A 25,870-nucleotide genomic window follows, 5' to 3' on the forward strand; every position below is an offset into this window, starting at 1 on the left:
ATCTCAGATCCACGACCAATCCATCGTCCAATGAATTCGTCGTTGAGATATTCTCTAACTCCGAGAGCATAATGTGCTGGTGCACCATCTTGTGCAGGATAGCTGAAGATCGCTGATTCTTAGCAGGATAGCTGTAGATAGCAGGATAGCTGTTTCTTGACAGTTGAAGACCTCAAAACAGCTATCAGGAGCTGCTTTTATGAACTCCAACCCTCAACATGGAAGAAGATGTCCAGAAGAACATGGAGAAAAATTCAAATTTGAGCGGAGAATGGAGGGAAGCATATAGATGAATTCAAACAAAATTCTAACTGCATGCATAGGGACTTTGTGGCCACTCTGTACAGACAAAATTTGTTGGATGTTCGAGGTATGCATATGTACATATATGTGAACAGACAAAATTTGTTAGATGTTTGAGGTATGCAAATGTACATATATGTGAACAGACAAAATTTGTTAGATGTTCGAGGTATGCATATGTACATATATGTGAACAGACAAAATTTGTTAGATGTTCGAGGTATGCAAATGTACATATATGTGAACAGACAAAATTTGGTGGCGATTCGTCGAAAATCGTAAATAATCTGTACGTGCTGGTGTACTACCCAGGGTCAGTTCATAGCACAAGGAAACAAATACCCACCCCCCCCCCGTGAATTTCTGTGGAACAGTTCTACAGAATGTTATCCTGCAGTTCCGTGGAATTTCTATGGGACTTTTGTGCAGGGATGATGTGATAAAACAATGCTTACCCTTTAATCTCATCACAAACAAACTCAACTGAATGCTGTTGACTCGCAACGAGTTCAGGTCTCTCCCTGTTGCAGTGTTTGATAAACTTACCAGTCTCACAGTGCTGGGTCTGTATAATAACAAGCTTCAATCTCTCCCTCATGGAGTGTTTGATAAACTCACCAAACTCACAGCTTTGTCTTTGAGTATCAACCAGCTGAAGGCTGTTCTTGTTCCATCTCATGACAAAGTGTGATAAACAAGACTTACTTATTTCCCCCAAATTATTGTTATTCCATATTGTAGCCTGTGAATGCTGGCTGCATCATTGCTGGGAGCAGGGCTGCGCCGGTGATGCAGTGCTCTCTGTTTCCAGTAAGCTGGTACTTATTTTGACGACCTCGGAAGGATGACGAGCTGAGTCAACCCACCTGGTGTTATTGAACGGTTTTGATAGGTGCTCAAACTCAATACCCTTAGATGTTAAACCAACCACCTTAACCATTGCCTGAAAAATCCCACATACACACACACATCCTGTCTCTCCAAAGGGACCATTTGGCAATCCCTCCCATCTACTTCCAAATCAAAACACTTGAAGAGGTTAAGTCACTCAAACTTTTGGGTATCACCATCAGCCATGATTTTTCTTGGGCAGATCATATTTCAAAGAACCAGCTGCCAGCTGGCCATCCTCCATGTTACAAAGTGTTTCATTGGCTAATCTAAACCTTCGATAACCTTCAAGGCCTTCATTCACGGCTTGATGGAGTACTGCTCTCCCCTTTGGGTTGGCACTCCTGTCTCACAACTTGACCTCCTTGATGCCATAGAAAGCAAGGGCCTCAAAATCATTGGCCTCTCCCATGACAAAGCTGAGTGTCTCGGTCTGTTACTTTCACATACCAGACAGGTTGTTGGCTGCTCTGTAATGTACCACCTCCTTTTTGGTCTTACACTCTCTGCGCCCTCTTGGCTCCGTCCCTCCAAGGTTTCTGCAGGGCACACACAGTCTGCCAGTAACCAGGTCAGGTATGGGAGCATGTGCCAGAACAGCGCGTCGCTGCGTCCACTTTCCGCCGGTACTCCAGGGGCCTCCGTCTGGCCATCCCCCAGGCAGATGCCAGGCCCATCCCCATCTCCTTGAGATGATGGTCAACCTGCTGCAACCATGAGGCACATGGTCGGCCCACTGGCCTCCTCCACTCATGAGACTCCCTCGCTGAGAGAATCTGGTGAGCAGGATCAGCGTCAGGAAAACGAGCCACATGTCCATACAGCCGCAGCTGACGCTCACGGACTATGCAGGTAACAAATCTCATCCGAGTCTCTCTCAGCAACCGCTCGTTGGACACAAAATCCGACCAGCGATAGCCAAGGATTCTCCGAAGAGACCTGGTACCAAAGGAATTAAGTCTCCGTCTCAGATCCTTGGTCAAAGTCCAAGTCTCGCACCCATAGAGCAAGACTGGAAGTACCAAGGACCTGAAGACTCGGACTTTCGTCCTCCCGCACAGGTACCGGCAGCGCCACACCCCATGATCCAGTGAATCCATGACTCCCCAGGCCCGACCCAGACGTCTATTGACCTCCGGCTCACAACCTGCGGAGACATGAATATCACTGCCAAGGTAAGTGAATCTATCCACGACCTCAACATCCTCACCACAAACAGACACAGACAGGACAGCAGCATCCAAGATGTCACCGAAAGCCTGGATCTTTGTTTTGACCCAAGAAATCCGTAATCCCAACGGCTCCGACTCCTCATTCAGCACCTCGAGGGCCCCCAAGAGGATGTCTAAAGTCTCCGCAAAGATGACTGCATCATCTGCAAAATCAAGGTCCGAGATCTTGACATTGCCAAACGATGCACCGCAACTTGATCTCTCCGACATCCTCCCCAAAATCCAGTCCATACAAGTGCTGAAAAGTGTGGGGGCAAGTACACATCCCTGACGAACTCCAGTAACAACTGGAAATAAGTCAGAGGCGGTACCACCACACTTCACAGCACTCTCAGTACCAGAGTAGAGTTCAGACATCAGATCGATCAGTTTCGGTGGCACCCCACGAAGACCAAGAATCCTCCAGAGGACATCCCGATTCACTGAATCGAACGCTTTACAGAGATCAACATAGGCTGCAAGCAGCCCCTGCCGAAACTCTCGTCTGCGTTCGGTGAGGACACGAAGTGCAAGGATACGGTCAATCGTTGACCTCTTTGGTGTAAAGCCTGACTGCTCTGGACGCTGGTGCTCAAGCAGATGGTGGCGAACCCTATTAAGAATTATCCGAGCAAAGACCTTGCCCGGCACTGAGAGCAGCGTCACCCCTCGGTAGTTGTTGCAGTCTTGGCGATCACCCTTCCCTTTCCAGAGAGGGACAACAAGGCCCCTCTTCCAGTCAGTTGGGATGATGCCTGTGTTCCAGGCAGAGCACAAAACTGCATGCAACGACACGAGTGCAGCATTTCCACCAGCCTTGAGAAGTTCGGCATGGATGCCACAGAATTTTTAGATCCAGGTTAGATCCAGTAACCCTCTTCTTGTTAAACACCCAAAATCCAGAATCACTGCTCACCTCCACTCTTTTGTTCCTTTTTTTTCTCTTTCTGTGGAATCAACTTCCCCAGTCTGTTTAGTCCCATTCTTACCTCCAGTATTTTAAGACAGCTATCACGACCTCAGGACATCCCTTATCCATACTCATGATCTTTTCTACCTCAAATGGTCCCATTCCCAAGGATCCCTTTTTCCAGGTTATTGTGATTTTTTTCCCCCTCTCTACCTGCTCTTCTCGTTTGTTAGTTGTCAGTTGGTTTCTTCCTTTTCTGTTTCATTCAGATTGTGTGCAGCTTGTTCACCCCCATTTGTCCTTCACCCCATTCCCTTCATCTCACTCTCACTTCTACTCTGCTGTTGGTGTTTCCATCTTTCCATTTTGTTCCATTCAATACTGCTCTCGCTCTTCAATGGGTCTTGACCATTAATTCCCCCAAAAATGGAAATGAGTATTCACAACAAAAATATAAACGAAGGTGGATGCAGGTTATGTTCACCTTCCCACTGTCTGTCTATTTCTCTTACTAGGGGATGGGGGAGAGGGACAAACTGCAAAAAGTGGCTGAGTTAAGGACTCATCCCACCTGATCGGCTATAAATTTTTCAGTGCTACAATGTGTTAGGTACATATGTGGGGACTATTGGATGTTAGGTACAAGGTGGATGTAAATTCTTGAAGTGATGTAATTTTATTTTATTCTCTTTGAAACTTGACCTTTGACATTCACACTTTTTCAAACAGAGATGTCACATGTTATTGAATACATTTCTGATTTCTGTTCATTTTGTTCACTTTATAATTTTGAATTGAAGGGTTTCAAGGTAATGTGTCACTCACTAAAGTTTAATTTATCAAGTAAACTCAGAATTTACAAATATCAAGAAGTTTTTTTTGGGGGTGGGGGGGGGGTTGAATGTGAAATAAGCATTGTATGTGTAACAGCATTGTAAACATCACGTCATTTTCAAATATGAAACTCGGTTCAAATTAAATATTTTTGTTGTGAAAGTAGATTCCACCATTCAAATAGCTTCGACTAATTTCTGAAATATGATAAACATCATTATAACTTTATCTATTCCTCCAGATGAACCATATGAACAGGTGTGCGTGTCGTCATATATCATCATATGATGTTTAAACCATACTCCTGCACATTAACATGACGGGGTTAGTATAGGATACAAATTAGTGGTAAAATAGTCATGCAGTACATATAAAAATAAAATTATGTTATTCAAACAACGACGATGCAAATGACAAAGAATACAGTCATCATCATCATCACACCATTTGAAAGCCTTTATCTCTGAGTAGGGGTCAGCTTTTTGCGGGCTCCAATCATGGTACCCTTTCTTGTGGCAATGTATTTACGGCCAGATGCCCTTCCTGCCGCCAACCCTTTAGTCACCTTCGATCCTGCAGGGATAATTTTCAGTATACTGGTGCTCATTTCACCGACCTTCAGAAGGATGACAGACTGAGTCAACACCCCTGATGCTAACTCGGCGGCCAACGGGGTTCGAACTCAGTTCCCCGAGGATCCCAAGCCACCACCTTCACCACTAAGCCACACCAGGCTCATACAATGAAAACAGCATGAACAAGTAATAATGGTGTTTCCACTCACCTTGATACATCTAGTGCATCTTGCTATGACTTTGCAGACTCATCATGAAAGTTCATGTTATAAGTAACTATTCTGTAAATTAGATGACCATGATTTCTGTGATGATACAAATGTGTGATCTTTTCTTTTTCAGAACTGGTCTCTCTTTCTAGTTGTTAATGGAGGAGATTAACTTTTCAGAATGCCTGCAAATACAGCACAGTAATATAATTAACTTTTCAGAATGAAAGGATGAACCCACAAGGCACGTCGAGCTACCATCGTAGCCGAGACATGTATGCAAATTAGTTCAAATCGACGTCAACCCAAAGAACGAATCATGACCTTTCCAACAATGCATAATGCCCTGGTAACTTATGAAAGCTTGTTTCTAAATGGTGGAGAAAGCTGATGACAAAAAAAGCATTTCTGGGATTGTAATTTACATGAGGATTTTTGAGGAGAAATTAATTAGACTGTTCACAGTTTAATCTCAGCAGCTACTTCAAGCCATCAACATCTGCTTCATCCACTGATGACAAACCGATGCCAAGCACATCATCAGCTCTGCCTCCTTGGCCCTCCTCCTCCCACCCTGTAATGTAATGCTGTGTTCCTGCTCCATATTGATGTTTGGTTCCATGTACGATGATATAACGATGGCTTTAGTTCCGAGTTACTGTCTTTATTTTGAAGTAAACTAAAAAGAGCAATCAGAGATTGCAGACCCTCAACAAAACTTGTTTTGTGTGGTGTTTGTGTAGTTTTGTGTGGTGTTTGTGTAGTTTTGTGTGGTGTATTTTGTATGGCATTTGTGTACTGGTGTGTTAATAAGGGACGTAATTAGAATCGCTACTTTAAAAAAGTGATGACCTGGTACCAAGATGTCCCACTTTGATTGGACACCTGACCCTGACTCATGACATTTTTCATTATTATTGAATTGAATTTAGAATGGGATTAAAATAATTTAAATTCAAATCAAATGAAAGACCAAATATAATAGGTGCTGCATTGGAGTTATCAGAAGGAATGCAAACAAGCAAAAAGCAAAGATGAAGTCATCAGGAGGAACCTGGACATGATTCACATTTCAGCTACTACTCTCTACACTCAAACCCATCCAGGCACAGCCAAGTGAGACATTTTCAAAAAAAAAGTTATGAAATAAAAAAAAAAACGAACCCAGATCAAAAAAACGAATAATTACGGCTGGCAGACCATGTATCCAATCAGGTTGAAATTTAAAACATGTATCCCCCATCACTACGAAATAATGATTGTGAAGTTTCACGTCGATTGATTAAGCGGTTCCAGAGAAAACATTTAATATTTTTCTTCAATCAAATATGGCTGGCAAACCATTTGACCTATCAATTATTCCTTAACAACTTGCACACCCAAGGCTAAGGGAACATTTGTGTGGTTTCCCCTCGATCTGTCCAGTCGTTCTGGAGAAGAAGAGTTTTATAGGATTTTGGGTAAATCCAATATGACTGCCAAACCATGTGACCTATGATGTCATATTTGTGAACCATTTTTCCTCGTGGATAGGTGGTCATACGTGTGAAAATTTCACCTCGATCTGTTCAGCCAATTCAGAGAACATTTTTGAAGTTTTTATTGTTTTTCATGGCTGCCAAATAACGTGATCGATGACATCATCAATTTTTTTTTTCTCTCGACCATTTTATCTCCAGATGGCCCTTAAAAAAATTCATACTGATCAAAGAAAACTTATCTTTGAGAAAGTTCTACAAATGTAATTGATGTCATAACAAAGGCAACTATGACCACATGAAAAAATCACACTTATTCTGCATGAGGAGTCCTTGTCGAGTGCCAAGTTTGAATTTTTTTCCTTGGTGCGGTTTCAGAGATAGAGGTCCAAAGTTTTTTTCCATTTTTCCAAAATGGCTGCCACACCACGTGACCTTTGACATCATACAAAACATTCTGCATGAGTAGTCGCACCTATGGTGAAAATTTCGTCTCAATTCGACAGGCGCTTGTGGAAAAAAAACACAAAAGTTCTGTGCAGACAAACAAAAACAAACATACAAGAAGACGTCGTGCAGAGCACGATACATGCAAAATCCAGAAAACACAGTTGACCTCAAAATTAATTGGCAGTTGAATTCAATGCACAAATATACAACTCCTCTTCAAATTTCAAGTCAATTGGATAAAAATTGTCAATTTTAGTCGTTCAGCATATGTTTTCCATTTGGTCTATGTTGTCCTCAAAAATAATCGGTGGTTGAATTCAGTGACCTGATATGTAAATCCTCTTCGAATTTCAAGTCAGATGAAAATTGAGGATTTTAGGAATACCACCTTAGTTGTTGACTTTGGGCCTATAGTGACTATTTGGTCCATGTTGACATCAAAAATAATTGTCTAGATCGATTCAGTGACCTGAAATATAAATCCTCTTCAAATTTCAAGTCAATCGGATGAAAATTGAGGATTTTAGAAACACGACCTTCGTTGTTGACCTTTGTTCGATATTGACCTCAAAAATAATTGGTGGTTGAATTGAGTGACCTGACATGAAAATCCTCTTCAATTTTCAAGTCAATCAGACGAAAATTGAGGATTTTAGAAATTTCACATAAGTTGTTGACCTTGGGCCGATGCTGACCTTTTGACATTTTGACCTCAAAAACAAAAGGCTTCTTCGTTTTGTCAAACTCGACCATGTGGTGAAGTTTCATGAAAATCGGTTTAAAATTGTGACCTTTAGGCGACAAACAGACACACAGACAGACAGACAGACAGACAGAATAACAAAATGGACTATCCAATATACTTGAAAAATCTTCGATTTTGCAAGTAACACACACACATGTATATATATATATATATATATATATATATATATATATATATATATATATATATATATATATATATATAGTTTTAATATGTTAATACATGGAACAGAGGGTATAGTTGGGAGGATTGGAAGGAGTGGTGGAGGGATAGTGGAGAAAATAGAAAATGAAGGTAATGAGAAAAAACATACAACAGACACAATCGTGCACAGATGGTAAGAAGGGTCGGCTTCAAGGAAACCTGATATGAAAAGACCGACGGATACTCACCAATTAGCACAAGTTTTAAAACAACACCAAACTTGGAATGCACACTAAACACGGAGTCAACAAAATAACAGTAAAAACGTGACAAAAACGACCGGCAAACTTATCTTTGAGAAAATCGGCAAAGACCACTGAAGAGAACCGCCACCGTCGTTCAAGACACGGAAATGGAAGTCAAACTTGTGTCTAATCCATAAGGAAATCTCCTCACCATCTTTAGAAATCATTAGGACGTGTATACAGCCATTCCAGGATACTTGCTTTCATGTCTTCATCATTTGTAAACTTTTGAACAGATGATCTTCATGTGGTTAAAATAGATGACAATCACAAGGTGATCAGTCTGGACTGGACGCGGGATGTTACGGAATCTTTGAGCAACTGTGATTTGGAACTTCCTGATATATTTCTACAGTGGTGCCCACATTATTTGAAGACTGTGGTTATGTAAATACCTGTTGTTGTTTTGAGGTTTTTAGAGTATAAATCCACATTACAAGTAAAAAAGACATAAAATGTCACAGCCTCCGTTATTTTCGTAATTTTGCTGGACGGAGTTAAAGGGATAGCCCATATTTATGTGCAATTAAAATGGCCACCAGTCTACCAGTTGGCCATCTTTGATCAGATCGCAAAATAAAGTGAGGGGCATGTGTACACCATAATGTGCTGTCATTGTACCAAGTTTGAACAAAATCGGATCATGCCTGTCTGAGAAATGATTGGGGACACATTCAAGTAACAAAATTGCCACCAGTCGGCCATCTTGGATCTGATCTTGAAAAAACTATCGTGCATATGTAAACCGTCATTCACTAAATGCGTGCCAAGTTTGAACAAGTTAAATGTGTGCCAAGGACATGCATATCCGAAAAATCGTTGAGGAAATGTTCAACATCATGTTTTTTACAACTAAAATGGCCACCAGTCGGCCATGTTGGATCTGATGTCGAAAAAACAAATGGCGTGCATAAGAACACCATCATATGTTGTCTGCGCCAAGTACGAAGAAAATCGGTCCAGACATGTCCGAAATATAGTTGCGGATGGCGGACGCACACACACACGCACACACACACACACACACACACACACACACACACACACACACACACACACACACACACACACACACACACACACACACACACGCATGGACACGAAAATCAAGACGAAATCCCTAGGTCCAACAGGGGATAATAAACTTGATAGACTTCAGGTGAGCATAATGGATTGTTTCCATGTATCCAAAGATTACTTTGTGATTTCAATGAGGTGTGCACATTGACAGGTGTAAGATGTTGTGTTATCATCCATTCTCATGTGTTGCACTCAGAGTAGGCTGTCATGTGTTGTTAACCTGTAACTCTCGAAATCTTCACACTCACACATTCATGTGCACACCCTCTTGGACAACGATTTCGTTTGAACATGGATCATGCAAGGACTTCATGATGGCTAACAAAATAACATACTAGGGCTATCTATACAGTACAACATTCAATCATGGGTAACCTACTCTGTGGAGAGCGTTGGTGCTGCCTAAGCAGTCTCCTTGGCTATTGGACACATTCATGGACAGGTCACTACTCTGACAGTATACCAGCAAGCTGGCACTCATTTTGCCGACCTCAGAAGGATGACAAGCAGAGTCAACCCCACCTGGTATTAATTCAACAGCCAAGTGGGATTTGAACTCAGGATCCTAGGATTCCAAGCCTACCACCCCAACGATGAAGCCAACACCAGGCATATACAGGTCAACAATCATGGGGGTGACTCACCAATTGGATATAAAATATGATTTCTCTGTCTTTTTTAATATATTTACATTAATATTTAGTCATGAAAGTAGATCACACAAAACGGTGAAAAAGCAAAACTGCGTACCGTGGATCGCCACGGTTTGCAAAAGCAGGTTGTCGAGCACGATGATTCCGTTGGTTCATTATCTTTTGTTGCGCTCAATGAAGTTACACTTTCTGCACATTCCTCAATCTTTTCTTCACTCAAGATAATCATCCGAACAGTAGAAAAAGTTGTTTAATGCGTTGCTTCAATAAATACACTCAGTTATAAATATCACTTATTTGTGCATGAGGAAGAGACTGCAATTTGTTCTTATGTTTCGTTTAATTTCTTCCATCACACATTCTTTAAATTCTTCCAGAAATAAAAATGTGGAACTCCTAAATGAATTGGTTGGTTCCGGTACCCTAAAAGTATTCAAGAAAGACAATAATTTGGAATTTCATCTTTGGACAGGCACACATCGAAAGTCACTGTGGGATCTTTAGCATCGACCAGAAAGTACCTACAGGTGGGACAGCCTGCTTAATATCCCGTCCAAAAGGACGGTGTATTCATTGATGCAAGATATTCACATTCTGACATTTCTTTCCTTGTTACTCTCTCGATAGCTAAACTCAGTGCTCACCTCCATTCTCTCACACGCCTCTTCTCACCTCGAGAGCTCTCTTGCTGAGTTTGTTCTCTCGAGTTCTTCCCACCAAGATTTCAATTTTCCTTTCCACCGCCGCCTCGTGTTCTCACCCTATTTCCACGACTGAGATACTCTTCGCCCGTTTAGACCTTGTTCCCATCTTTGTCCTACAGTTTCTCTCCCTGTGTTGTGGTGAATCCATTTGCTCATTGTTGTCCCATCATTTCCCCCTTTCACGCATTTTGTCTGTTGACCCTTTGTCCCCTGTTCTGTTCTTCCATGAGCCTCGATGTCTATATCAAAAGAGAGTTTTGACATGATAAGTTCAAGAAAGGACTCTGTAGAAGAAAGAGTGAAGTGGAGTGTGTTATGTATGTCGGGACATACGTGGGGAGAGAAAAACATGTCGGTACAGGGACCACGTGAGATTGCAGAAGGGTGAAAATCGTGGGGGAAATTAAATTGTATGAAGAGTTTGATTATAATTAAATTAGAATTTTCACCATAAATTTATCCACCCATCCATTGGGACCATACTCTGTGCAGAGTGTAAGTGCTGCCAAAGCAGTCTCCTTGGCTATTGGGCACAATCCTGGACAAGTCACCACTCCGACACAGGATACCAGCAAGCTGGCACTCATTTTGCCAACCTCAGAAGAATAACAGGCAGTCCACCCCACCTGGTATTTATTAAACAGAAAAAGTGGGTTTTGAACTCAGGATCCCAGGATCCAAATGGGATATGACACCCACCAACATAACTATTAAGCCAACACCAAGCAGGTAAATTTATATGAATCATGAAACAAGGATATATTAAAATAACAGTAATGTTCTTCCTATATTGAGTCACTGAATTGTTTCACTAATAAAAAAAAACCTACAAGCATATTGTTTTTGAGGTCAAAGGTCAAGGTCACATAAAATCATCAATTTTCATCTGATCGACTTCAAATTTGAACACGATTTGTACATTCGGTCACAGACCTGGTTCCCTCAAAATTAGTTTAATAAAGTGGGACTTTTTATTTATTTTTGTTTATTGCCATACCTTAGTAATTTTTCCAAGATATCAAATTGAAATGTACACAGCGTATTTGTATGTATGTGTAGTATAAGTGAGGAGAGTTTGGTCAAATGTTGTCAAAGATCAACATCAAGGCCATCTGGATCATGTAAAACACTGACTAGGCTGCAATTATAAAATATATCAGCCAAATTTGTTATGCATAACATTCAATCATGTAAAATACTTGATAGGTCAAATTTTTGAAATTACCAAGTTTCTGTTTCCATGGCAACTGTTGTTTGTTTGGATTTCACAAGTGTCTTGCAATGCACGACATCTTTGCTGTTGTTTTTAACCTTTGCATCAGCAACGTGAACAGCATGCAAGACATCCGGCTTTATAACAACCACTGGGATTGCAGTTGTCACAGCATTGCCAATCTGAGCCTCTGGATTCACAAAAACCCACACAAGCAACAAGGAATGAGATTTGTTTAATGATGATATGATTATTGTCCTTGTTATGAAATGAAAGCAAAATTGAGGAAAACTCCAAAAACCCAATAATCCCAAAATATAAAAACACAATAATCCTTGAGAGGAAAAATATTTCATCTCATTATCAGATGTACTTTTGATATTATTTGCTCTTTAATATAAATAAACAGATGTTTGGTACCACAGAACTTCAATATGGATACAAACAAACATGATATACTAGTGAACGAAGCTTTTTGTGCTGCACTCTTCAGGGTAAGATCGCAGCAAGTGAAGGAGGAAGTGAAGGCGCGTGCTTTTTCGCAGGTCTCAATAAGGTAGACGCTGATTGGTTCAACCGTAATGACGTCACGGTTAATCCGAGCGCCCATTGGTCGGCTCATCATATTCACCTCGAGCTCCCATTGGCTGGAGCAGAGTTCGTCGATGATTGACGTTTGCAACCACATCCTGGAGAGAGGGGGGATGGGTTTCCCCGAAGGTCCATTCACCATTTGTTCCCAGACTTCCCTTGATCTTTCCATGCAGAAAGAGACGCAGAGATCGTACAAATTCCTTTTGACGACATAATATTGGATCGGTGGTAAGGATGAAGGTTGTTTCCATCATACGTAAATGAAACAAACTCCGACCTCGGCTCAATATCCTGAACATATCTGCATTGTACTGGTCTGCACAGATAGGGTTGGCAGACATTTGCTGTGCAATAATAGAAATTTGTTAAACTTGAAACAAAAACAGTCTTCAGTCTCTTTTAAGTGGAGTGTTTGATAAACTCACCAGTCTTACATATCTGAATCTGTACAACAACAACAAGCTACAATCTCTTCCGAATGGAGTGTTTGATAAACTTACAAAACTCACAAAACTGAATCTGCGCACCAACCAGCTGAAGTCTGTTCCTGTCCCTTCTCTTGTGAAAGGCTGTACCAGCTCCATTGTTCTGATAAAGAGTTAACTTATTCACTCCGACAAAGCTTGGTGTTACCGGTTTGATTATTAAATATCTTTCTGTTATAAATGTTTTTTTCACAATTTTCAAACATTACCCTCTTCACAACAAACCATAAGATTTCACTGCAACAATTTTGTGATTGGTCCTCATCGGGCCTGATTCGTTCAATCCTCCGTTTTTCAGTTTCGATCATCGTTCTCTCTCCTGTCCTTCACTCCAAAATTATTTGGTTAAAAATTGTAAATGTGTTCTCTGTTCTCCCTTGTGTTGTCGCCTCTCACAACCACTCATGTCAATGTGGTGTGAATTGTGGATCGTTATCTATTCTGAAACATTACTTATGAACATCAAATCCAGAAAATACAATTTATCGTCTGTCTGTTCGCGTTTTTTTTGCAAAGAAAGCAGGTCCAACAGCCATCAAATTTGGCACACAGACCAAGTCCAACCCTGGGATTGTCTTTATGGTATTTTCATCCACCACCTTAGCCTTTTTTGGCGGGTTAGACCAGATTAGATCTGTGACTTGAGACAGGTACCATGTAAAGCTGTACTAACTTGTTTCATGGTCGGGTTGTCAGCGACTAAACCGTCTCCCCCACCAGGTTTCCTGGTGAGGAGGGGGTTTGGATATGGACACCCAGCAGGATTAAAATCAAAACCTGTCAAAGGATGGAGGAGCTCCTTATGAGCCAACAGCCATCCGTATCCCGTGCCCAACTGTGTCTGCGGACATGCTCATGCAGTTGGGTTACTTTTTGTAAGGAGGTTGGTGGCAGGATTTGCACTCCGGCCACTGTAAAACCCTTCATTCCGCAAAACACAAAAACGCAAAGAAAATTGAAAACCCACTCCGTCGAAGTACCTCCTGTGCAGCAGCCCTCCGTATGGCAGCTCACTGGATAATGGGATTGGGGCAAACCCTGCAGGACCCCCACTCTTTGATTATAAGAAGAAAACAACTGGGTAACCTTCCCAGGTCGGATTGCGGTCGTGTGTGTCATGGTGGTGTTGAAGTGTTGTCCATCAGCGGCGGTCTTCCTGGATTAACCTGAGGTGGTCCATTTATGTGGGTGCCTGCAATGTCCCCTAAGAGAGGATGATCACTTGTCTCTGTTATTATCTGAGCTCAAGTGTTTGAACATCGGTATTGCATCACTTGGTGAGATTGTGGGGGGGGGGGGGTGGTTCTGGTCACTCTGATGGTTACCATGCCCAAGGAGTTCCTGTAGCTGTGTCCAATAAGCTGACCCCAATGATAATTGAGGTAACACCGGTCAACGAGCGTATTATGAGACGAAGGATTCGTCACTCCTTGGGTGTCATTTCCCTGGTCTCTGTATATGCTCCAACTGAAGCGAGTGATCTCACCATGAAGGATGCATTCTACGGCACACTCAAGTCAGTGGTTGATCAGTGCTCCAGGCAAGATACTCTTCAACTTTTGGGGGATTTCAATGCATCGACTGGAAATGATAGGGATGGTTATGAGACATGTGTTGGTTCTCATGGGTCTGGAACTGTAGACCAGAATGGCACTAAGTTCCTTGACTTTGCAAAAAGTGATTAAGGACTTAGGCAGTGATACTCATGCCTCTGCTGGCTGTGAGCCAGAGGTCAATGGATGTCTGGGTTGGGCCTGGGGAGTCATGGATTCACTGGATCATCAGGTGTGGCAAGTCGGTACCAGTGCAGGGGATGCAAGTCCGAGTCTTCAGGTCCTTGGTGCTTCTAGTTTTGCTCTGCAGATTTGAGACTTGAACTCTGACCAGGGATCTGAGATGGACACTTGATTCCTTTGGTACCAGGTCTCTTCGGACAATCTTTGGCTCTCGCTGGTTGGAACTTGTGTCCAACGAGCGGTTTCTGAAAGAGACTCAAATGAGATTTGTTACCTGCATAGTCCGTAAGCATCAACTGCAGCTGTATGGACATGTGGCTCGTTTTCCTGATGCTGATCCTGTCCACCAGATTCATTCAGCAAGGGAGCCTCATGAGTGGAGGAGGCTGATGGGCCAACCACACGCCTTCTGGTAGGAGCAGGTTGATTGGCATCTCAAGGAGATGACGATAGGCCAGGCATCAACCTGGGGGATGGCCAGACGGAGACCCCTGCAGTACCAGTGGAAAGTGGATGCAGCGATGCACTGCTTTAGCGCATGCTCCCATACCTGACCTGAACTTCACCTTTAAAGATCCTGCAGACCCCTAAGACTCATTAATACCCCAAAGACCCTTGAAGATTACATAGACCCTTGAACTCCGCAAAGATCCTTAAGACCCGTAACACCGCAAAGACCCATTCTCCGAGATTGTCATTAGACGTCTGCATTTCTCCCCTTCATGTCCTCTCTTGATTCGAGTTTGCTTTTCATCTCTCTTCTTCTTTCTGCTTTTTTGGGTTTTTTTGTTTTTGGCTTCTTTTATAATAGCTCATGAGCCAGACAAGAGTTGACTAACAGAATGGGGAACTTAAGGCCGCTATATTTTCCAATTAGGTTGATGTCTGTCGTAAATAAAAAATATTTGATTGACATCTCAAAAGAGTAGCTGAACCCCTTTTTGGTGGTTATCTTGGAAAAAGACTGCCTCATTTGATGATATTTCAGAAAATTGACTAGAACTTTGCAATGGCTGATCTGAGGCATATACAACCATCAACAATATATGTTCATTATAAAATTTGGCACATGCCAGTATCACTTTTGTAAATATTGGTCCATTGGATTCCGAAATAACTGAGAAAATAGGTCAGATTTTGATTTTTTCTTAAACTCAATTTTCTGCACCTGGCATCCTGCTTACTGAAATGTAAAACATGGAGATATAAGAAATATTTAACATGCATATATAAGGCAAGTACAAGCTTTAATGCTATTCTTCACTTTTCAGATAATTGTCCGCATACTGATGGAGGTGTCCTGTCATTCTTCATCACTGTCTGAGTCATCCTGTTGGTCATGCTCTGGCTCCTCATCATCACTGGCCATGTTCGAGCAAGTGTGCAACTTTCACGCAGCTGTACATGTCAGGCTGCTAATGATGCATGAGCAGTCAGTTGGGTGACAAGAGTGAGCACACTTGCACAACATCAAACTGAGAACAACTTCGGGAGCGGGGGATCCTGTCATCCACTTGACAACAAGGCTACCATCATCACTTGTCCATCCATGCCCTTGACGGGGGTTAGGAATATCTGGAAAATTGACGAAAGTCCATCGCCAAATATCTGCCTTGTAGTTAGATCAACGTGTGTGGTGTAAGAGTCTATCCTCACATGGTGGATGCTGTGCTGATTCAAGCTCACCTCATGTGCTGTGGAACATTTGGTATCTGAGCTCATTAACTTCAGTCACTTTGGTATTTCGACAGTAAAGTTTACAAATGAACTCCTGGATGATGCAGAACACGTCACTGGTAATGTTCCACCAAATTCTAAGTGATGTGAAGATGTCTATGAACTTCTGATCATGCAGGAGGATTTTCAAAGCCTTCAACTTTCAGAGCCTGGCAAATACGCTGAGGGTGTCACATCCAGTCCATGGATGAACTCCTATCAATGCTGCACACACATCACTACCCAGTGCAGCACCAAGTTTTGTGATGTCGACAAGCCTTACAGATGATTTGGATCCACGTCTGATGAATATTTTGATGTTCGCACCTTTGCTCAATCCGAAGCAAATGATGAAGACATCTGTGTCCTCTGAGATGCAAACAAGTTCAAGGAAGTTTCCTGCCATGTCTTTGGCATCCAACAGCATGCATGGATCTGCCTCTTATTGGCTGGATTGGAGGTCTTCTATTTCTTGCCAACCATCTGCAGTTAACTTGATGCACCTGTTACCAGATGTGACAAACATGCTTTTGTTTCCAAGTTTTGCCCTGATATTCTGCTACTTCCAGATCTCTGCAAAAAACAGAAGCCGCCTCCAATTCTTGATCTTATGACCTGGCATTGTATTGTTGAACGTTGTGCCTTTTTGGAATCACGTTGAATGTGTTCAGCAGATGTAATTCAGTGATCATGGTAAACATCAAATACCACATCAATTATGTCACTTCCTTGGCCAGTGTGGAGCATTTCTGAGAACACATGATCAGAGAGTTCATGGAATGTTTGATTCTCACCAAACAGTTTATGCATGAATCCCACGCACTGTAGAGATGGACGTATGTAAGCACATTGGAAGAGGTACTGTGTCAAACTCGACACTTTCCAGCTTTTCTATACATAAGGCTGCATCTATTTCTTCTAAACAAGAGTAGGAACAGGCGTGAAGACACGCTCCGACAGCACACACGTCGATCTAACTACCAGGTGGGCATATACAAGGAAATCTAACACAGGTGGAGGCCATTCAGTCCATCATGCCTATGCGAACACCATACCAATTTATCTACACAAGATCCAAGGAAGAAAATGCAAAAAAATACAAACAAATAATAATAATAATAATAATAAAAAACAAATTTTTCTTTTTCTTAATTTTTTGGTATTTTTATTTTCTTCCCCTCAGGGGGGCATGGGCTTGGTTAAAAACATACAGCATCAACCACACAACCCCCCTTGACAAGACTCCCACCAACAGCACTCCATTCACATGCACACAATCACCCATCAATGCTCAAACTCCATAACAGTCCTGTCAACATCCCTATACCCCTCTATCTCCATAACTTCCAGGTACCCATCTAATTATAATTTAAACTTCTCTATTGTTTCTGCTGCCACCACCTTTCCAGGGAGACCATTCCATACATTAACTACCCTCTGAGTAAAAGTCCCCTGCCTTGCTCCATCTTAACTCTCCTAAAACTAACTACACAACTCACAGAAAGCGACGGAGTTTAGTCAAATCACCCGATCTTCCTAACCCCAGTCAAGGGCACGGATTGACAACAAGTGAAGATGGCAACCTTGTTATCCAGTGGATGACAGGATCTCCCGCTTCCGAAGTTGTTCTCTCTTTGATGTCGTGCAAATGTGCTCACTCTTTTCGGTCAACTGACTGCTCATGTATCATTCATGGCTTGATCTGGAGTTCGAAGTGATTCACCTGTTGGGTATCAGCAAGTCCGAGTGATTCACCTGTTGGCTATCAGTAATTTGGAGTGATTCTCCTGTTGGGTATCAGCAAGTCCGAGTGATTCACCTATTGGCTATCAGTAAGTTGGAGTGATTCTCCTGTTGGGTATCAGTAAGTTGGAGTGATTCACCTATTGGCTATCAGTAAGTTGGAGTGATTCTCCTGTTGGGTATCAGTAAGTTGGAGTGATTCTCCTGTTGGCTATCAGTAATTTGGAGTGATTCTCCTGTTGGGTATCAGCAAGTCCGAGTGATTCACCTATTGGCTATCAGTAAGTTGGAGTGATTCTCCTGTTGGGTATCAGTAAGTTGGAGTGATTCACCTATTGGCTATCAGTAAGTTGGAGTGATTCTCCTGTTGGGTATCAGTAAGTTGGAGTGATTCTCCTGTTGGCTATCAGTAATTTGGAGTGATTCTCCTGTTGGGTATCAGCAAGTCCGAGTGATTCACCTATTGGCTATCAGTAAGTTGGAGTGATTCACCTATTGGCTATCAGTAAGTTGGAGTGATTCTCCTGTTGGGTATCAGTAAGTTGGAGTGATTCTCCTGTTGAGTATCATAAGGTTGGAGTGATTTGGTGAATATTTCAGAAAGTATCATCTTTTCGATTCTGTGTCTTCATGACATTGTTTGCTGGCATGTTTCACCCATGTAGCTCAATAGATTATTTGATAGAGACATAATTGGCCGACTTATTACTAAAGTTATTCTGGGGTGGTTCTTGAATACGATTCTGATATTATTCCATTATTTGCTTTCATACGAGCTGATCCGTGTTGTGGAGGAGCTCAAGACAGAAAATCATCTCAACAAAACGTGCTCGTTACAGTTTGGGGGAAACAGTCAAACTTTTATTTGAAGAGAGTGATGAAGAATCAGATTTTTCTTAAAGTGCAAATGACAGTGTTGAGGAGTTTGTACCTGCAGTTAACGTCTCCTCCTCTGATGAAGACCATATTTCTGAAAACTCGAGTGGTGAAGATTGGTGAAATGATTTTCAGTGTACTGGTAACAGGGGCATTGCATCAGCGGCATAGCCGCACCCTCAACCAATGATGTAACCAGTAGCCACAAGTTGCACACGAAGAAGAAGAATAAGCAGAAGAAGAACAGCCAATTGGTCGTGGACGCAGTCAACGACCATTGTTTCTGTCCTGATCACAGTGCACCCTGATCTGTGAGTAGTGTGTCTGAACTCATGGGCAGGTAGCTGACCATAGGCAGCTTGACTGACTTTTCACAACTACCTGTTCATGTTGTATCCATTCCTTCAAGACAGATAGAGATATAGACAGTGTTTTATTAGTGGGGTACAAGTACACCCCAAGGAAACCTGTTTAGTTTTCATTATTACACGTGATCAGAGGGAGTTATCCAAACTGAATTTGTGTTGCTTATAAATGTTTTCATGTATTGAGATATATAAATGAAGAAAATGTTTGTGTTGTACAGAAATAATACTTTACGTTGAAAAAAGATGTTTTTCTTTTGTTTGGTAGCCATGTTACCATAAACATGGTAAATTATTACAAAAAATGTAGGATTTACTCAACAAGGCATCAGGAATATAAAACACATCAAGTATGTTTTGAAATAATCCGTGTGTTATGTTTTTGGCTCCTTTATATCCACGGGGTGTGAACGCACTCCACACCAATTAAATGGTTTATTTTCCATTGGATGAGGATCAAGCCTGGTGTTGGCGCAGTGGTTAGGGCAGCGGCTTGGGATCCAAAAGGTCCTGAGTTCAAGCCCCGTGGGGCCACTGAATTAATACACCAGGGGGTTGACTCAGCCTGTCATCCTTCCGAGGTTGGCGTAAATGAGTACCAGTATACTGGGCCGGTGTATACCCTGGTTAAAATAGGTGTACCATATCCCTGTGTCGTAAGAGGCGACCAGGGTTGCGTCAGGAAGGGCATCCGGCGTAAAACATGTGCCAAATCACTATGCGGATCATACGGGTGATCCGCTGTGGCGACCCCTAACGGGAGCAGCTGAAAGAAGAAGAAGAAGATTTTCCATTGGATGAGGATGAGGGTTAAACTACTTTATTGTTATTGTCAAAATGCAGGGAAACCCCAAAAAAACAAATAATCCCAAAATATTAAAACCCAATAATCACAGAACATTCATAATTTCATAACACCAGATGTTCTTTATATACTCGTATAATTTGGTGTTTAATTATGAGGTTAATAAACTAAAAGAGTCAAATATGAACCAAAACCAGCTCCAGTCTCTCCCTAACGGAGTGTTTGATAAACTAACACAACTCAAAGAGCTGTATCTGTACAAAAACCAGCTCCAGTCTCTCCCTAACGGAGTGTTTGATAAACTAATACAACTCACACAGCTGAGTCTGTCCCAAAACCAGCTGCAGTCTCTCCCTAACGGAGTGTTTGATAAACTAACACAACTCAAAGAGCTGTATCTGTACAAAAACCAGCTCCAGTCTCTTCCTAACGGAGTGTTTGATAAACTAACACAACTCACACAGCTGAGTCTGTCCCAAAACCAGCTGCAGTCTCTCCCTAACGGAGTGTTTGATAAACTAACACAACTCAAAGAGCTGTATCTGTACAAAAACCAGCTCCAGTCTCTCCCTAACAGAGTGTTTGATAAACTAACACAACTCACAAAGCTGTATCTGTACCAAAGCTGTATCTGTATCCCCTGAAGTCTGTTCCTGTCCCTTCTCTTATGAAAGGCTGTACGAGCTCCATTGTTCTGATGAAGAGTTAACTTATTCACTCCTACATAGCTCGGTGTTACCAGTTTGATGATTTAATATCTTCCTGTTTTAAATGTCCTTTTAAATAATTTTCAAACAATACTCTCTCCACTGAAAACCTTTAGACTTCACTTTTGTCCTTTTGTTTTTGTAAATTTTATTTTGTGATTTATTTCAGATATAATTTTTCTTTCTGGCCCTCAACAGGCACATGATTCATTCATTCCTTTGTTTTGCTGTTTCTATCATTGTTCCCTCTCCTTGTCATTCACCCCAAAAGTATTTGTTCAAACGTTCTACAGTAAACATGTTCAGTGTTCACCCTTGTGTTGTCGTCTCTCACAAGCTGCAGACAAGTGAAGATGGAACAGTCTCTCTTATCCTCAGCAGGATTAACTCGGTGTTACCGGTTTGATTATTTAATATCTTCCTGCTATAAATGTCATTTTAACAATTTTCAAACATCCATGTTCATTGTGAACCTTTGAACTTCATTTTTATAGTAAACATTATTTTTGAAATTGATTTCAGATGTTGATTTTTTAGTTGGCCTCAATGGGCCTGAATAATTATTTCTTTTATTTTTTTTCTGTTTTTATCATCATTTTCTCTCCTATCCTTTGCTCCAAAGTTATTTGTGTCAACTTTGTAAACACGTTCTGGATTCCCCCTCTTTGTTGTAGCCCCTCTCAACCTACTGTATTTTTCTGGTGTTTCTTGTGAATCGTTCACATGATCTTTAATGGTCGTGTGTACGTTGTCAGATAACAATATTAAAACTATTACAACAATATGAATGAATAAGCTCACGTTTCAAAAAACATAAACAAACATTTGCTCTAATAGATCGAGGACCACATTTCCCTCCAGGTGTCGATCCAGTGTACTTTATATTTACAGGATTTACAAACGGGCCTCTCACTTCACCATCGCAGACAAATTGGTGGTCTCTGTCTTCTACCACCTCTTTTCTTGTCTTGCACCCTCTGTTCTTTCCATGCTAAAAAATAGATGTTTCCAAACGATCTTTTTGCTTTTAACGTCCTACAGTAAACATGTTCTGTGTTCACCTTTGTGTTGTCGTCTCTCACAAGCTGCAGACAAGTACGATGGTACGGTCTCTCTTATCCTCAGCAGGATTTTAATTGGGATAGAACGTGGTCATATCTTCTGTGGCCGGCAGTCAAAAGAATGCCGCAGTTGCGTTAAACTCGGCCATCTGATTACTGGGTGCAAGGAACAGTTTTATACCCAGGGTGGGAGTTGGGACATATGAGGAAGCACTTCACAATTGAGCTGCCGTGCAACCTGTGTGAACTATCGGGGCACACTTTCTTTCTTGCCCCATCCAAAACCTTGATCTTTTCTACCCCCGTTAATGCACCCCAAACTCACCTCCTTCAAATTCCCTGCTTTCCTTCCTGAAAGTCCCTGTTGTGTCCATCTAGTTTACCCCATATACCCTACCCCACCCCAACCCCTCTCTCTCTCTCTCTCTTCCACAGATCTCCTTATGTCTCTGTTCCCCGCTGTTTTGTGCTTCACTCTCCCACCCCTCTTGTCTCCTGCTCCCATTGTTATATGTTTTCTGTGTTTGGTCTAATATGAGCCTTGACAATCTTTTCAAAAACATTTTCTTTCCAGTTTTCCCTCCTGTCCCTTCTATATCCATTTTGTCGACCCCCCATTCATCCTCTCCTGCCCCCCATTTATTCCCACACCCATTGTTTGTCCAAGTCTCGCTCTATCTTGGCCTTCAACTCTGCTGTTGGTGTTTTCCCCTCTCTCCAGTATTCCTTTTGCGTCCTGTTTTTGTCTGTAACGTCTTAATATATTCAATGTATTAGCTCTTCCATGAGTCTAGACTATGTAAACAAAAAAAAAGAGTGACGTGAGGAAGATACGGGCATCTGATGACAAGAACGAGGTTGCAGCCACCAAGAAGATACAGGGTCCAAGAGAAATGGATCTTGGTTGGTTGACTCCTGCCTCGGGGGGGATTCCTGAGAGCAAGCGGCTTCCTGATGATGCCTTACTCCTGGATGAGCCCTTTCCTCAGGGGACAGTTCAGTTCGCTTTTGCTTGATCTTGATTTTCCTTTTTCAATTTTGTTTTTCTATCCATGTTATTTCCAGATGTGGACTGGGTTCTCATCTTGTCTGCTGCTTGTGTGTTTAAGGCTCTGATTAGAAACCGATTGTGGAGTCCTGTGTTTCAAAGAAATGACCCTTTGAAAATTTGTTTCAGGTGTCTTTTCCTTGTTTTCTGTGTGGGGATTGGAGTTTGGTGGTTGGGGGGGATGAGGGTACTTTTTCTCACTTCCCTTTATTGTCCCCCTCCTCTCTGACAACTTTGTAGATGGGGGACATTAAATTGAGCTCTTTCCGTCTGACCGACCGATCATCCGTCCCTGTACTTTTGTGTATGCGATATGTCAAAAAACGTTGTACATTTAGCTTTCGTATTGCAGATTCCTCGTGACATCATCTCATCCTGATTAGATCATGGCTGTGATTGGCTGAATTATGTTGCCATGGCAACTACAGCATCTTGGTTATTTGGCTTGTGTATGTGATGTTTCAAAAAACGTTCAAGATTTACCTTTCCTGTGACACAAAATTATTCCTCATATCTCCAAAAAGGTCGGGGACCTTGAGTACTGGCTCCTTGTTTAGCTCGAGGTAGGAGTCCTTTTTCACGGGGTGACGTGTGTGTGTTTTCCTTGGTTCATTGTTTAAAAAAAAAAATCTTATTTGATTACTTTTGTTATTACCTTCGCCAGAGGTGAAGGTATTGATTGGCAAAAAAAAATTGTTCGTCTGTTTGTTACTGGGTCAAAATTTTTTTTTTTTGCCAAGTATGTTGATCGCTTCTGTTTGTCTGTCCGCTCACCTTCAATCACCGCCTGCAGGTGACAATTTCAAACCGATATTCACGAAACCACCAAATCGTAGAGTTGGTGGTCTGACAGATTCATATTTATTTTGAGGTCAAAAGGTCATCACAGGCCAAAGGTCAACAACTTTTTCAAATGTCTAAAATCCTCAATTTTCATCTAAATGACTTAAAAATTTAAGAGGATTTACATATCAGGTCAATGAATTCAACCACCAACTATGTTTGCGGTCAACCTCGGCCAATAGGTGAAAATAGGCCGGATTTCTAAAATCCTCAATTTTTATCCAATTGACTTGAAATTTTAACAGGGTTTTCAGATCAGCTCACTAAATACAACCAGCAATTATTTTTGTGGTCAGCCTATGCCAAAAGGTCAACAAAGGCCAAAGGTCAACAACTTGGGTACGATTTGTAAAATCCTCAATTTTCATCCAATTGACTTGAAATTTGAACAGGATTTGCACATCAGGTTAATGAAAAAAACCACGAGTTATTTTTTTGCTGTCAAAAGATCAACATAGGCCTCATTTCTAAAATTGAGAGACAGGGCCAAAACTCTATTTATCATGATATCTCAGAAAGTTGTGGATGAGTGATTACAAAACAAGGTAGATGAATTGGTTCGGTGACAAAAAAAGCAGATTAGATTTTGGATCAGATCCAGTCCTTCAGTGGGATACAAAGTGTAAACTGTTCCGCCTGTCAAGGTATGCGCTCTACCGAGTGCCATTCTACTTTGTTCTGTTTTGCTAAGTGTCGCTCTGAGTGATTTTTCATTTGTTTTTCTGTTTGTTTGTTTGTCTGCACAAAACATTAGTGTTTCTCTCTGCAACCGGTAAGTGGATTGACACAAAATTTTCAACATAGAAGTGACTACTCTTGCAGAATGCTTTAATGATAATTAATACCTCATGGGTCATGTGGTGTGGCAGCCATTTTCTGTGTTGGAAAAAAAAGGAAAAGCTTTGGACCTGTGTATTTCTGAAACCACACGAAGGAAAAAATTTAAACTTACCACATGGCAAGTACTCCACCTGGGAAATAAGGGTGATTTTTTTATTTATGATGTCACTTGTCTTTTTTGGAACGTTATGATTGCATACGAATAACGCTACATCCGATCAGCATGAAAATTTTTGAGGGTCATCTTGGAGTAAATTGTTCGACAAAAAAATTGACGACGTCATCCGTCTCATGGTTCGGCAGCCATATTGGATTTAACCCAAAAACTTATTTAAAAAATCTTCTCCAGAATGGCTGGACAGATCGGGAGGAAACGTCACGCACATTTACCCAAGCCTTGGGGATACCAGGGTGTTCACGGATAGCTGATAGGTCAAAATGTCTGGCAGCCGTATTGGATTGAGCAAAAATCTTGAAAAAAAACAAGTATTTATCTTGAACCCCTTCATCGATCGATGTGAAACTTCACAATTATGATCTAGTTGTGATGGGGAATATAGGTTTTAAATTTCAAACTGATCAGACGTATGGTGTGGCAGCGAGAATTATTCAATTTTTATGATGTGAGTTCTTTATTTATTTATTTATTTTGAATAATGCTCACTTGGATGCACCTGGATGTGTTTGAGAGTAGAGGCTGAAACCCGAATCCTAACCAGGTTCCTCCTGATGACTCCATCTTTGCTTTTTGCTTGTTCGTTCTGATGACTCCAATGCACTAATGGACCGATTTGGTCTTCCATTTGATTTGAATTGAATTTATTTTAATCCCATTATAAATTCAATTGAATAATAATGAAAGAAGTCATGGGTCAGGGTGAGGTGTCCAATCAAAGTGGGGTTGCATCAAAGTGGGATGTCTTGTTACCCAGTCATCACTGCCAGCAGTTAGAAAGTGACAGTTCTTGTTACCTCCACCAACGAAGTGAAGAAGGTTATGTTTTCACCCCTTTCTGTCTGTTTGTCTGTTTTTCTGTGTACAGGATATCTCAAGGAGTTGTGGACGGAATCTGACGAAACTTGGTGGAGAGGTTGGGTGTATAACCGGGATCCAGATCAGATTTACTAGAATTTTTAAAGTTATTCGTCACTATTGAGAGATGCGTCCAAAACGAAGATAGTACTGTTTTGCATGATATTTCAAAAATGTATCAGGCCCAATATGTTCTCATGGATCAGGTATTACGTGGTGGAGGTATGCGCTCTACTGAGTGCCCTTTTAGTTGCTTATTTCAATAATAACTTGTAGTTTGCTGAGGATGATA

At 41.5% G+C, this 25,870-nt stretch overlaps 1 protein-coding gene across 1 annotated transcript in view; it reads left to right on the forward strand.

The window, feature by feature from the left end:
* Window positions 1-20,228: 20,228 nt before the first annotated feature.
* The window catches only part of LOC147012360 (uncharacterized), a 73,315-nt gene continuing 67,673 nt past the window's right edge, over window positions 20,229-25,870 (forward strand). Inside the window, exon 1 of the mRNA XM_085856381.1 lies at window positions 20,229-20,584. Coding sequence (XP_085712507.1) covers window positions 20,229-20,584 — 356 coding nt within the window. The remainder of the gene's footprint in view (window positions 20,585-25,870) is intronic.

This window comes from Eptatretus burgeri, chromosome 15, assembly GCF_056783735.1.
Source record: "Eptatretus burgeri isolate ZD-2024b chromosome 15, Ebu_testis_v1, whole genome shotgun sequence".
Classification (NCBI taxonomy): domain Eukaryota; kingdom Metazoa; phylum Chordata; class Myxini; order Myxiniformes; family Myxinidae; genus Eptatretus; species Eptatretus burgeri.